Source organism: Apostichopus japonicus, chromosome 9, assembly GCF_037975245.1.
Source record: "Apostichopus japonicus isolate 1M-3 chromosome 9, ASM3797524v1, whole genome shotgun sequence".
Classification (NCBI taxonomy): domain Eukaryota; kingdom Metazoa; phylum Echinodermata; class Holothuroidea; order Aspidochirotida; family Stichopodidae; genus Apostichopus; species Apostichopus japonicus.
The window spans coordinates 36157610-36172608 of record NC_092569.1 but is presented as its reverse complement, the minus strand read 5'-3'; the positions used below and the strand labels follow the sequence as shown (position 1 = coordinate 36172608).

The window sequence follows — 14999 nt, the reverse complement described above, 5'->3', positions numbered from 1 at the left end:
TTATAACTCATGGGAGAATACCAAATCAATGCTTTATATTTCAGGGTGCTCCATTTAATAACATATATCACCGATGCATGAGGATACTTTAAACAACCAGCTAGCTGAAATTTGAAAAAAAATGAGTGCTTGTTTGCTTCTTAAGATGTCAAGAGCTCATCTGGAAACGAAAAATAATCAAACTCTTCATTCCTACCAAAACTTATTGTAATAAAAATATGATATAATCATCCTATATACAGTATTATCTGAATCATCATCATTTTTAATTTGATAGAGAGAAATATCAATAAAAATGAATGGTACTTGACAAATCATCCTAAGTTTCATGGCAGGACATTGATTTTTATATGTCATTTGTATGAATCATCTACAGAACTAGGGATCCCCTGATACCCTGGCCACCATGGATGCAGAACAGTTTCCACTTGTATCACAACACTTAAGAAGAATGGTTTACTTTCTCTACTTACTTTATTTTGAGTAATGAGTTCCAATTAATACATACTGTTGTTCACTGGAATTCTGATGTAGGGTTAAACTTATTACAAAAAGTGATCAGAAGGTCATTCTCTTGACAAGTGGGCAATAATATTCAATTGTACATAATTTAAACAGCTTTAGTTGATATCTCCGTGTCAAAATTAACTCATCGTATATGGCTATGTACACAGGAAATATTTTACCATTCATTAAGCTTTTCATGACTTTATTGTCCAGTAAGTGCTAAGTATATAGGAATACTTCTTTCATATAATGGTATTTGCACTAATTGGCTAGCATCAGTACTGCACATAGCCAATGCCTCTCCAGGGAGCTGACACTGTAAAAGGGGGGTACCAATGTAGTCTTGGCCTTGACGGTTGTTACTCTTTTCTAGCGTGCGTACATGCCTTCCTTTAAATGCCTACAGTATCTCGATGTGCTTGTCCACTGAATTGTATATCACCAAGGATCTGTCCATTACAAAAGTCTTGGGCAATTCTCCAAAGCCAATGCATGCAGCCTATAGCCAATATTTAAAAAAAAAAAATTCATGAATCCCTATTTTGACTGCTTGTTAGGCTTCATAGCAATGCCAAAATTAAGCTTCAAACTCATGAAGATTTAAGCTTACAGTAAGGCTTCACAGCAATGTCAAAATAAACCTTCAAATTCATGAATCCCTATTTTGATTGCTTATTTTGATTGCTTGTGAGGCTTCGATCGCAATGCCAAAATAAGGCTTCAAACTCATGAGGACTTGTAAGGCTTCACAGCAGTGTCAAAATAGAGCTTCAAATTCATGAATCCCTATTTTGATTGCTTGTTAGGCTTCGATGGCAATGCCAAAATAAGGCTTCAAACTCATGAGGACTTGTAAGGCTTCACAGCAATGTCAATATAGAGCTTCAAATTCATGAATCCTTATTTGACTGCTTGTTAGGCTTCACAGAAGTGAGAAAATAAGGCTTCGGATTCATGAATACTTATTCTGAATGCTTGTTAGGCTTCAAATTAAGGCTTCATAGTCATGAAGCTTTATTTAAGGCTTCACATCCTTATTCAAGTTCATGAAGCCTTAATTCTGAATGCTTGTTAGGCTTCAATTTAAGGCTTCATAGTCATGAAGCTTTAGTTTAAGGCTTCACATCCTTATTTAAGGATTCAGAAGCCTTAATGAAGGCATTCAGAAGCCTAAATAAGCCATCATGTTTGGTAAGGGAAAGCACAAAGAATTGACCCATATTGATAAGGTTTTCACCACTTTCTATTATTTATGCAAATCCACTTCAGATTTCACATTTTTGTTCCATTTGGCAGACAAACTAGGCAATTGGCGATGAGATGAAAGAAAACCAAGTACAAATACTGTATTATACCATACTGTATTATACTGTATTATACTGTGGCGGAGTGTATAGCCTAGTGGTTAACGCCAGCGTCTCCCAGTCATGAGATCTCCGGTTCGATTCCCCGCCGACAGCAATGTGTGTCGTCTGGCAAGGGTGTTGTTCAATAACAACTTCCTGACATGGACGTTAAATGGATGTGTGCCGAGAGATTGGCTTCGGTCAGCTTGCGAGTCTACAAGCCTCCATGGCTTCTTTCGCGAGTTCCTGCTTGCGGGAAGATCACATATACATACATTACATAATATATACATGACAGACCAGTGTATGAATGTGTCTGTGTATCTGTGGATCTACATGTATCTCACTGAATGCTTTCATGCCCAGAAGGCCATAAAGAAATTATATCATATATGCAGTGACAGTTGAAATGTTCAGTCTAATGAAATAACCTGGGCATCATAAACTTATCAGATCACATCTTGATCACAAATCCATCATTAGTTTTAAGCATAGATCTCATGAATTTAAAAAAAAAACTTGCTATTGCAGAGCTGTCTTATATAAAAAGCGCTCTAATACATGTATAAGCTCAGCTCCGACCAGTGTAATCTCTGTATGGATGAAAAGTACTTCATATTAAGAAGCAGAGCAGTCAAAAGCTACAACGCAATCAACAAGCATAGCGAATTTGTGTCCAAATGTTGTTATGGCAACCGTTCAAAGAAGCCCCCTGACAGCGCCGCCCGAAAGGAAAAAGTGGTCATTGCAAGATTCAGTTGCACCTGATGACCGCCCGCAGTGTAAAGAACTCAATGTGTGCTTGAAACTCTGATTTGAAACACGATGGAATAGCATGATTCAAGTCATACCTTGATACATATTTCTATATATCAGTTCTTGCTGCAAAAGCTCACAATACATGAAGTAAAGTAAGTGTATAATAAATACATGGTTAACCTACAGCATGTTGTAATGCTTGGTAATTCCACTGTGAGGCAACCTGGGTTATCATTCTCACCCATCAATTTGGTGGCAGGAAGAATGTAGAGGTGTCTGGAGGTCATTAATGGACTCCTTACAGTCTTGAGCTGGTATTCTAAGATTGAAGATTGATTACCTAATATTTGACATTTAACTTGGTTGTAGGTGACCCAGTTCCCTGGAAGAGTCCACCAAAGTTTTAAGGGACTGTGATAGATTTATCCTCATTCCTGTCAAGATCAAATTGATCCCTTGGGTACAATTAATGAGGTCTCAAATAGGTATAATATATGGTGAAGGGTCAGCCAGGGGTAGTAAAGTTGACTCCTGTCAGCCAGTAGGGAGAGATACAGCCAGAGAGGCCATCAGTCAACATTATCGAAGAATTTATAATTGACTGCATTCTTTGTATTTGAGCAAGGAAGACTGAACTGAATATAGAATATAAATTTATACATGTATAAAGTCATTGAGCACTTTACACTAAGTTGTGCAGTGCGAAGGCTAGTGCTCTTAAACTGAGTGTTGTTCTATTACATGTTAGACTGCTTCTCATTTCATTTGATCTAGATTAGGAAAGATCTTTCTTATTCATGAAACTGAAAATCCTGGACCAATAAGACAAACTTAGTCCTGAAAAATGAATTCTTGGTGGATAGTTTATGTAGGATGTTAGGAAGCTTACACTTAAGTTAATGAAACTTGTAATGTTGTGAAAGGCATGGAGTTTGGAATCTTTTTAAGCTTTTCTTAGAATGTTCTCTGTTTTATATTCACAAAATAGAATACAAGGTTTTCTGCACATTTTTGAAAACAGGGGTGTTGCATTCCACATTCAGTTAGGAATCCGACCACTGAAAGATCTACTTAACAACTAAAGGTCATCTCTGGCAATATTAGGTAGTAATACAATCATATTTTTTCCCCCACATTTTGTTTCCTTCACAAAGATTGAGCAAATGAATAATTCAAATGTTAACTGTCAACACATTAAGCGTAGACATCCACCCATTTAAGTGCTCAAGGCGCATAACAATATTACCCTGGTCAATGATAACCTGTCAAACATAAAGACAAATCCCTCCACATGGCAGCAGCTAAACAGCACCCAACTGACAGTTTATCTCACAGGTCCCCATTTATACACCTGGGTGAAGAGAGGCAATGGAGGTAAAGTTCCCCTGCCCAAGGACAATGATCTGGCCAGGACTCGAAACGGCAAGCCTTTGAATCACAAGTCCCCTGCCTTAATTAACAACTTGACCAAAACTATCTTTCACATATGGGTCTGTTTCAAAAGATCACTAGTGATATTGGTATATATATGCATGGAACATTTAAAAGCTGATTTAGTAGAGGATGACAATTTTCATCTGAACACCCAACATGGAGTTCCTAGGATAGGTACAGTAATACATTCTTTTGTATTGTATGTATTTTCATTTAGATCTCGTGTGGATAATTGGATTTAAATAATTGTTTTGTTTGTTTGTTTTTGATGAATGTAAAATCTGTAGGTGAGAATCATAGCTACAAGAAACGGCCAGATAGTTAAAAATGACTCTCTTAAAAATGATAGTATTTTTATGAAACAAGCTCACTAAAAATAATGAAAAATGACCAACAGGAAAACATCTTAAATCAAATGTTGCTTCAAGGGAGACGATGATAATGATCCTGACATTACATATAGTGATGTAGGATATTTAGGTCCACCCCAGATATGAAATTCACTATGTCAGTATAATTACAAGAAAATTTAAAAGAGCTAATGACAGATATCTGATCTCAGAATTAGCTTTGATATATTCACTCAGATGCCCAGAGCTGAAGAGAGATTATAGGGAGTCAGTTTCATGGATGATAAGATCACATCTAGAGAGATTAATGGCAGTGGACTCAAGAAACACTGTACCCAAGGAGAACACAAAGGAAACATAAAGAGCTTTGAATAGTACAGTACATGCACCATGTAGCATCCAAATTCTATAAATATATACATAATGAGTTTGAGTTTGATTTCTTCTCATTTCATTTCTTGGTGTTACAAGTCTGTAGTGGTGAACAGCAGATCTTAGCCAATCATAGGGAGGGAGGTTCAACAAATTCCAAACATTCTCTGGTAAGATTGGCATGCTGTGCAATATACTAGTGTACTAGTGTTGCCTAAAGATTGGGGTACAGACATCTGCACATTGAATGCTACAGTATGCTCGGCTGCCATTGGTTAGGGAGCTTCTGTTATTCGAGGATCCTTGCATAGGTCAAATCCATTGATGACTGGCACAGAGGGTTGCCATGGTGATGCAGAGAGTTCCATGCACAGGTTCAAACCTGTGCTTGGAACATGTTGGCATTTAGTACATGTTCATATTGAAAGTAAACACATGTATACCAGTGTTTACTTCAAAAGTCATCAGATTGCCAAAACTTTAAATTTGGCACTAAAATTAGTTTACAAACTAAATTTTGTTCTTGGGTGTTGTCCATGGTTATCTTTATATGTTGTTATTGGCCCATGTTTGACTTCAAATTGATGCTAAAAATCGATTAATATTGCAGTTCATTAAGCAGACTAACTCTGCCATTGACGAGGTTGTCTGTATGCTTTTAGTGGGAGGTGGGGTGCGGGTGGGGTGTGTAGGAGGTTACCCAATGTCAGTTCACTGCCATCTAATCCCATCTAATTCCCACCTTACCAAAAAACTGCTTTTAAAAACTTTCTCCAGAAAATAAACTGCTGGAGGCTGCTTGTCCATTTGGAGAATGTCATCTTTGGGGTTGACCTTTTTCAATTACCCTCCTGCAGTCCTGTAAAGTGGAGCATTTAACCAAATCAATCAAACTTTCATCACTAGGATTGATCTCTTTGACCTCAGCCTCCCATACTTCTGTCCTGGCTACTTACTGCAAACTGACCTTGAAGAGCAATAATTCTGATCAGAGACAGCTCTCAGCAGAGCCAAGAAATTAGGAGTTTGCAGACTGGATAGCCCAAAGGAAAAAAAGAACAGGGAACAGGGAATGTAATTTATCTGGGTACCAGTCATATCATAAAACCTGGGTGCAAATATGAGCAAATTACTATAAAAAAATACAAAGATGTGTAGCGGTTTGTACAAAGGAACTATTATTGTTGTACATAATAAGAGACAAAAGTCATCAAAACTGCAGATGCCAAATTTTAGCAGCAAATTATTCCCTGGATTTTCTATTTGGTGAAGGAACCCTGTCCATACCTGTTGGCCTACATTAGGCTACTATTGTGATAGAGATATCTATATAGTACAGGGGATGAACTAGATTCGAACAGACACTTACCTTAAAGTCTCAATTAATACCTGTTTTTGCTGATGAATTTCGTAAAAAAACAAAATTTCGAAATAGATTCAATGTTTCATACGTTCTACTTGCACTCAGACCAGGTGGGTTTAATGGAGAAATGCTGTCGCAATCGAAAGAAAAATATTCATTTTCTATTGTACTTACGACGCGAACGATTTACTGTAAAATCACTGTGACCGCCCATGTCATCATGTTCATTACACAAATTGTAAACAATATAGTCTACACATGCGGCCAGATCAAGATTTTAACACAATCCTATACTCGTATGATCATCCAGTTTTTTCAATTGATATGAAAGTTGCATAAAACAGTGTCACTGAGCTTGTAGTGCAGTAAGCTGGAAAGGTCGAAGTTTAAGTTTGGCATATAAGTACTGAGGCCTTAAGAAAAATCTTATCCCATTTGGCAGAAATTTGTGAGAGTTTCAACAGTCCTTCAGTACACAATATTAAAGACTTGAAGAAGTCTGACATATATGCTAAACTCAAGTATTTTTATGGCTTTCCTCTATTTTGTTACAATGTTGATTTTTCGGTGAAAAAGATATAAAGCATAATATACTTGAATTTAAAATATTTGAGTTTTAAGTCTCATTAAAGTTTTCACAGGCCTCCTAGTGATAATATTTCATTAGTTGTACTGTACATGGAAAGTGTTTATAGAATGAAAGTTTCCAAAGTGAAAGGATGAATTAGCCTTCATTTGTGTAAAGAAAACCCTGCCTGTACTCTCATAAAGAGGAATATAATCGCATAAATTGATTTCCAATTGGTAAAAACTCTGGAAAAGTAAAGATAAGTTCCTTTTTTTTGGTGTCTTTTACAGCTCTATCACATTGCCTACATCATCATCAAGAGTGCAAACTCCCCACGGCCAGGACAGTGGATCTTGGAGCGGTCACGTGACTACGGGAACACGTACGAGGCATGGCAGTATTTTGCGGAATCGGAGAGTGAATGTCAGGAAATCTTTGGGATGGAATCTATAACAGACATAATAAATGATGACGATGTTGTTTGTACCTCTGATTACTCGGACATTGTACCCTTGGAGGATGGAGAGGTAGGGAAACATTCATATTCATAAATATTCATAAACATTCATATTCATAAATATTCATAAACATTCATATTCATAAATATACATAAACATTCATATTCATAAATATTCATAAACATTCATATTTCTGCTTCGATATATTCATCTACTGTATCATGCAGAAACAGGGTTACATAATTGACTTAAATTTCTTCATGTTGTGTAGATCATGTTTGATTTAAGAGACAAAATGCATCCCAGAGTTTGTGATGGACCTGTAGGGTGCGCCTACTAAGCATCACAAAATGGGACAGGTATTTTTCTCAATGATTTATAGGCTTCTGTTTGGCAAGTTGTGCTGGTGGCAATCTGGTCGCTGGTGACACATTCATCTTCAGCTGTAAATTCTTTCGCTTAATTTGGTCACTGTATGACACTTTGTAGAGAAAGGTTAACTTCATACCTGCATGGTATGGGGAGCAAGCAGGGGAGGGGTATTATTGGCCAAAAAGTCATCCCTCCCCTCCCCCTCCCCTCCCCCTCCCCTCCCCCTCCCCTCCCCCTCCCCCTCCCCCTCCCCTCCCACTCCCCTCCCCAGTTTACCTTCCTACTGCTTCTCATTCTGCCTGTCATTTGGCACCTGGCATAGAGGAGGCTCTATACATAGTTAACCTTTACACAAGGTCAAGGATTAGCAATACATTTTGATTATCAATACCTTTGGTTAATATCCAAATCTTCTGACAGTGATATGCTATCATGAATAATGCAGTGTGAACATTTCCTGGGAAACGGTGGAGTTAACAATAATAATATACACCAGTCGCCAGTTCCTGCTTGCATTAGGATCTACAAACAAACATGTATACACCAGTCAATCTAGGGTTTTTATGTGTAAATACAGGAAGATGTGTCATGAAACCTCACTTTCAGTTTGTATTTCCTGTAGACAGGCCTGCAAAAATTATCGACTGCAACTCGCTACTGGTTATGTTGTAAATAACATGATGTCAGTTAAAGTTAGCTTTGGAGGAGGGGGGGGGAGGGGAGGGGGAGGAGTTCATTTCCTTCGTATTGTCAGCAAACAGAAAGGATGTTTTTAGCAGAACCACCATGCTTGCTCTCTTACACATGTACTGTACATGATAACTCTCCTATTCATCTTTGTATTAAAAATCTCATCAGTAATTGAAGTTCTTTATGAACTGTCATCTTGTTCTGGTCATCTCTATCAACCTAGGTTCTCTGAAATAATATCTGAAGGGTATCAACTGTGTATTTTGGTACTATGTGATAGGAACATTTAAACTCCATCACATAGTTAAATCAATTATTTTTGTTCTTTGAGAGATGGCCAGAAATCCAAACCCCAAATCTTGCCTGTATTCATTCGCAGCCGGTACTATTTAAATTCATTTTACTTTTGAGAAGCCCGCTGAAATGTGGGTCACTCATATTTTCACTTTTAATAGGTTCACCTTCAGGGTGGCTCAGGATATATTGTTTGTGTACTCTCGCAATGCAGTCCACTATTAACCCATGGACCGTCTTACAGCATCTATTCAGTAACATTGGTCTTGGCCGCTGCTGGAATTTCATTGCATCATTAAATTCCGTGTTTGGAACCGCAGAGGTTGACTGTCCATAAATTCTCCATAAAAATACACACATCTGTCCTTTGACAGGGACTGGGTTAATTTCAGCTTTGAAAGCAAAAAAAAAAAAAGTCACTTCAAGATTTATTATTTCACAGGAATACCATGAATTTCACAGACCGGTGCATGTTGTGTGTATTATAACCAGCGGAACAAACACATCTTGATTTGTTCAATATGTATAATAACTACAGCTCACAAGTTTATATAAAAGCCACAAATTAAATGTTAAAGCTAGTGGGCAAAAAGATCGGTAAAGAAAGGAAGTGTAGCTGAGGAAAGGTTATGTTTCATTTTGAAATTGTCGCAGAAGTGTCATCCTTTAACCCTATGGCTGTGATTAGGTCTCTGTTAAGTTTAAGTTAAGTCATGAACATATATATTAATATTAATAATGTTGCCATGATGCTTCTAAGGTCTTCATTGGCAGAGCAAATGTTGAAGGTTTTTTGCTTTGTGTAACCAGGACGACCAGGTCTTCCATTTTGGTTATCTGAAAGCAATTTTGGTCTTCCGAAATTGTAGCAAACTAACAAAGTCTAAATAATATGTGTACTGTGTGAGAGTGGTATGGGGGTAGGGTGGGTAGGGGTTCTGCTTGGAGCAGTGCAGTTGAAATTCTAGAAGGGTAGATTTGAATGATTTTCCAAAAGTTTTGCTGGTCATGAAAGTGCAGAATATATCCACTATAGGCTTAAATATCACCTAAATGCTCTAAGATCATTCTCTCTATTGTGTTTATCTCAAGTTTTCAATTCCAGCATTGGTGTCATAATTTGTGAGTTTTAACATTCTGAAATTGCACCTGGCCTTCTGGTAACTTAAATAAGAGAGGAAACTGCTTTAAACTACTGTAAAGAGAACCACTTATTTACAATTTATTATTAATTAAGGAAACGTCTGAAATATCAAGAGCAGTTGTGTAAACAGTTAAATACTAGGGATGTCCAGTAAAATCATCTCAGTTTTAGAGTGGACAGAACTTGAGATATTTGGTAGCAAGACCAAGGAGCTGCTGCTATTAGTGTGGCAGCATGGAAGGGAACAAATTGTGATGTTTGCAGGTATTAATTAACTGTAGACCAGATCCAGGGAATCTTAGAAATGGCATCCAGCTTATAAAGACACTGCAGGTTATACTTTGCCTTTCTGTGTTAAAAGTCATCCCAACCCCATTTATTGATCATTAAATCTTGACATCTGTGATCTTAAAAGGGTAATGTGACAGTCAATGAAAACATAGTATGTTTATTGAGGTCAGTTTGGCCTATTCTTTATTACTGTCTAGATATTTATAAATTACAGGTTAGGTTTGTTGATGTTACATTTAAGTGTTTCCATGATACTATCATATTTATAAATGACAATTTATTCTTTAGTTGCCTAGGTAACATTCAACCAATAGATTCAATGGTTTATTAATGGTTTCCATTGGTCAATATACTGCTGACTCGTAGTTGCTTTGCTTGGCTTCATTTAAAGTGCAATGTTTATCACTGTGATGGTTAGTTGTGTGAAATCCAGGCCTCCGTTTCCTATTGCCTGTTTACATAAAATTCAGTAATCGGTATTTACTTTGGAGATTATTAAAGGTGCTGAACTAAAGTGTTGGTTTTAGTGCCCTCACCTTTGTACCTTAGTACTACAATTTCATTGAGTTTGAATGGACTTGAACAAACAAAGTATTTTCGATGATGCGTGTGAATTGTTAGAATCAAAGGTCCTTAGCATTTTAGATTTTATTGACTCATAGGAAGTGTTTATAGTGTAGTACAGTTCAAGACATCTTGTGTGGCAATATGCTGTAAGAGTCAGAAAATGAGCTCGGAACACTTCTGTAATACTTGTATTTAACAAACTTCGGGCAAGAGGCGGGGGGGGGGGATCAGGGAGGGTCCCTGGATAGTATGGTGAGAGAACTTTATCATGGAGGAGGTTGCTATAAATATGCTGTAACTACATACTATTTAATTACATACTAATTGCAACGTGTGCAATATAACTCTGAGGGTTCATGGAGGGTTGCATTCAAAAAGCACTGGAAGATGCTAAATATGTAGCAAAAGGTTAAGAATCTAGGAGGCCCTTGGTCCAAGCTCTTTGATGAAAGAAAACAAATAGGACACAAACCAAAGAGAAATTACGATATTAAACATTTACCAATAATATGTTCAGTTTAGATTAATACTGGACATAGATAGTTAGGTTGATTGGTTGATGAGAAAGTTAAATTAGATTTCTTCAACATAAAGTGTACAGTGTACATCAGTCACATTACACAGTTTGGGTGATGGGCATTATATTACAAAATATTTTAGTAGCATATGGAATCCTTGCGGAACTCGACACAAAACACCCCGTTACGCAGCAAATATCGCTACAAAATAAGCACATTTCGCGCTAACTCGCGCTTTTCATTACTAAGTATAGCACTCAGAAAACTCTTTCTATGTCCTTTTGAAGAATATTGTGTCCACTTTACAATGATGCGTCGTTATTTATTATACGTGTGAACTAAACCCCGTACTTTTTAATCTAAAAAAGTAAAAACCAGTTCGGAAAGCAGTGAACCTCTTCAAAATGTCCCTAGCTCTCAATGCTTTCATTGTGATTGCTGGGAGTGTGATTGTGTAACCAATTTCTTTCCTATATCCCAAATAAAATTTTGTTGACTCTTCTCTGTACAGTAGATATAAAATTTGACTTGATTGATCAATATTAACGCTCGTACTATCAACCAGCAAATAAAAGCATCGTAAGAATTTTGTGAAGTCCTCCTTTACGCGACTCTAATCTGAACACACCACAGTGTGCAGTGCTCTCACAGCAATTTCGGAGAGTGAAAACCGCAACGCTTCCTGTGCGAGTACAACAGTATTTAATTCTCCGACAACGGGTTGTTTATAGAGCAAAATATGTGTTATTGACACAAATTACACAGACAGACCAAATACATAATCATAATTAATTAATTAAATCTGTTGCAGATTGTTGTGTCTCTTGTGAATGACCGGCCAGGAGCTGATAACTTCTCATATTCAGAAACACTCCAGGAATGGACTAAAGCCACCAACATCCGGCTACGTCTTCTACGGACCAACACTCTCCTGGGCCATCTGATGGGCCTAGCTCGACAGGACCCAACAGTCACCAGACGGGTAAGTCCCCAGGCAAGAGTTATGAATTCACAGTTCTTGCTTGAATCATTTGAAACACATGTGTAAGGGCAACTATGGTAGCAAATTAAATTATTGAGGTATACATTTATGGATGGAAGGGCATGGGAGGAGAGGGGGGAGTGGTGGTGGAGGGCAAAGGGACTGGTGGGTGGGATAATGATAAGTTTGAACAGGGGGGGGGTAACCTGTGGCAGCTCAGTGTTCTAGCCCTAGAACAGAGATGCTTTGGTTGAATTTTAAGAAAAGGACATGTACTTTTTCGTCTTGTTTGGGAATTTTACTGTAGGACTTTGGAAATTACAATGTTTACCTCATTTTTTTGGCTTTCAGAATTATTTCCGATCAATGCTTTTTTTTATTTTTTATTTTTGGTTCCTTGCTTTTTGCAAAGCAAGGAACCTATGCGTTCAACTTGGCGTGTGTGTGTGTGTGTGTGTGTATGTGTGTATGTGTGTGTGTGTGTATGTGACGCTTGGCTTGTGTACACGATATCTCAATAAGGAAATGATGTATCATGATGAAACTTGTTGGGTGGATAGCCCATAGTGAGAGGAAGATCCCTATTGTTTTTGGTGCCCGCAAAGGTCACCAAAGGTCAGTTAGATGCCAAAAACCAATATATTAAAAACAGCAATAACTCCCATTGACAGGGTCCGACATGGTTGATATTTTGGGAGTAGTTGTGAATGGGGTAAGGCATCGTTTCCAAACATAACGGTAATGTGATCGAAGGTCAACAAAGGTCAATTAATGATAAAAAACTAGTATTTTTGCGATAACTTGAGAAGGAAATGTCCGTTAGGGTTGGGAGTTGCTTCAATGTAATCCAATTGTCGACCCGCACCTGGGTGACCCTTGACCTCAATTTGACCTTTGGTGACCTTTACGTGTTTTTGGGGATTTTTACAGTTTTGATGCTATTTTCAGATGTCAAAGGTACCTTCTGAACATAAATGTCAATAGGTTGACCCCGTGTGACCTTTATGTGCGAAGTTATATGGGGTCAAAGTTTTTCGGTCGGAGTTAGGATGGTTGCACAGACTTGTCGTTTTGTTTTTTGGAATCAGGAGATTAAACTACATCTGAAACCAAGGTCAAAAGGTCAAAGGTCACATTAGAAAAAATGTGCTTATTTTGGGAGGAAACGAGCAAAAAAGAAAATGTTTGGTTTTGATGCTAGATTTGGATACCAAAGATACCTTCCGATCAAAAATGTCAATGGGTTGACACCCGTGTGACCTTCTTGTGCGAAGTTATAGGAGGTCAAAGTTAATTTTCAGACATTTAATGCAATAACTCCCAGTTCCAAGGTGTGACATGGTTGATATTTTTGGACAAGTTGCAAATGGTATAGGGGAATATTTTCAAACTTAACGGTCATGTGATCCGAGGTCACCAAAGGTCAATTAATGATAAAAAACTAGTATTTTGGGAGGAGAAAATGAGCAAAGAAAAAAATGTTTGAATTTGTATAGTTTGATGCTCTATTTAGGTCTCACCGATCAAAACTGTCAATAAGTTGACCCAAGGTGACCTTTGTATGTTAAGTTATATGAGGTCAAAGTTAATTTTCAGACATTTAGTGTAATAACTCCCAGTGCCAAGGTATTACACGGTTGATATTTTGGGGCAAGTTGCAAATGGTATAGGGGAATATTTTCAAACTTAACGGTCATGTGATCCGAGGCCACTAAAGGTCAATTAATGATAAAAAAACTAGTATTTTTGCGAAAACTTGAGAACAAATTGTCCATTAGGGTTGGGAGTTGCTTCAATGTAATCCAATTGTCGACCCGCATCTGGGTGACCCTTGACCTCAATTTGACCTCTGGTGACCTCTGGTGACCTTTTTGTGTTTTGTGGATTTTTACAGTTTCGATGCTATTTTCAGATGTTAAAGGTACCTTCTGATCATAAATGTCAATGGGTTGACCCCCGTGTGACCTTTGTGTGCGAAGTTATACGAGGTCAAAGTTAATTTTCAGAGATTTAATGCAATAACTCCCAGTTCCAAGGTGTGACACGGTTGATATTTTTGGAGTAGTTGCAAATGGTATAGGGGAATATTTTCAAACTTAACGGTCATGTGATCCAAGGTCACCAAAGGTCAATTAATGATAAAAAACTAGTATTTTTGCGATAACTTGAGAACGAATTGTCAGTTAGGGTTGGGAGTTGCTTCTACGTAATCCAATTGTCCACCCACATCTGGGTGACCCTTGACCCTTGGTGACCTTTTCATGTTTTGGGGATTTTTACAGTTTCGATGCTATTTTCAGATGTTAAAGGTACCTTCTGATCATAAATGTCAATAGGTTGACCCCTGGATGAGCTTTGTGTGTGAAGTTATAGGAGGTCAAAGTTAATTTTCAGACATTTCATGCAATAACTCCCAGTGCCAAGGTGTGACAAGGTTGATTTTTTTGGACAAGTTGCGAATGGTATAGGGGAATATTTTCAAACTTAGCGGTCATGTGATCCAAGGTCACCAAAGGTCAGCTAATGTTAAAAAACTAGTATTTTTTGGGGGAGAAAATGGGCAAAGAAAACATGTTTGAATTTTTACAGTTTTGATGCTCCGTTTAGGTCTCACTGATCAAAAATGTCAATTGGTTGACCTACGGGTGACCTTTGTGTGTGAAGTTACGTATACAAGTTCAAAGTTAATTTTTAGACATTTAATGCAATTAAATCCCAATGCCAAGGTGTGACACGGTTGATAATTTGGGACAAGTTGTGAATGGGGTGGTGGAACATTTTCAAACTTAAAGGTCATGTCATCTGTGGTCACCAATGTTATCATGTCTGTTGACCCGCTTGTAGGTGACCTTATACTTCTTACATTTTCGACGCCATATTTAGATCTCAAAAGTGCCTTTTGATCAAAAATCCGATCACATTTTGTGATCACAAAAGTGTTGGCTATAGTGTTGGTTACTTTATGCGTACATGTAGGACCACAA

The 14999-nt window shown here is 37.6% G+C and overlaps 1 protein-coding gene across 2 annotated transcripts in view; it reads left to right on the top strand.

Annotated features, from left to right (window-relative positions):
* Positions 1 to 14999, top strand: part of LOC139973059 (laminin subunit alpha-3-like) — a 128150-nt gene that overhangs the window by 14941 nt on the left and 98210 nt on the right. For both annotated transcript variants that reach the window (XM_071979427.1, XM_071979426.1), the window contains exons 2-3: positions 6990 to 7226; positions 11845 to 12015. In XM_071979427.1, the coding sequence (XP_071835528.1) occupies positions 6990 to 7226; positions 11845 to 12015 (408 nt within the window). The remainder of the gene's footprint in view (positions 1 to 6989; positions 7227 to 11844; positions 12016 to 14999) is intronic.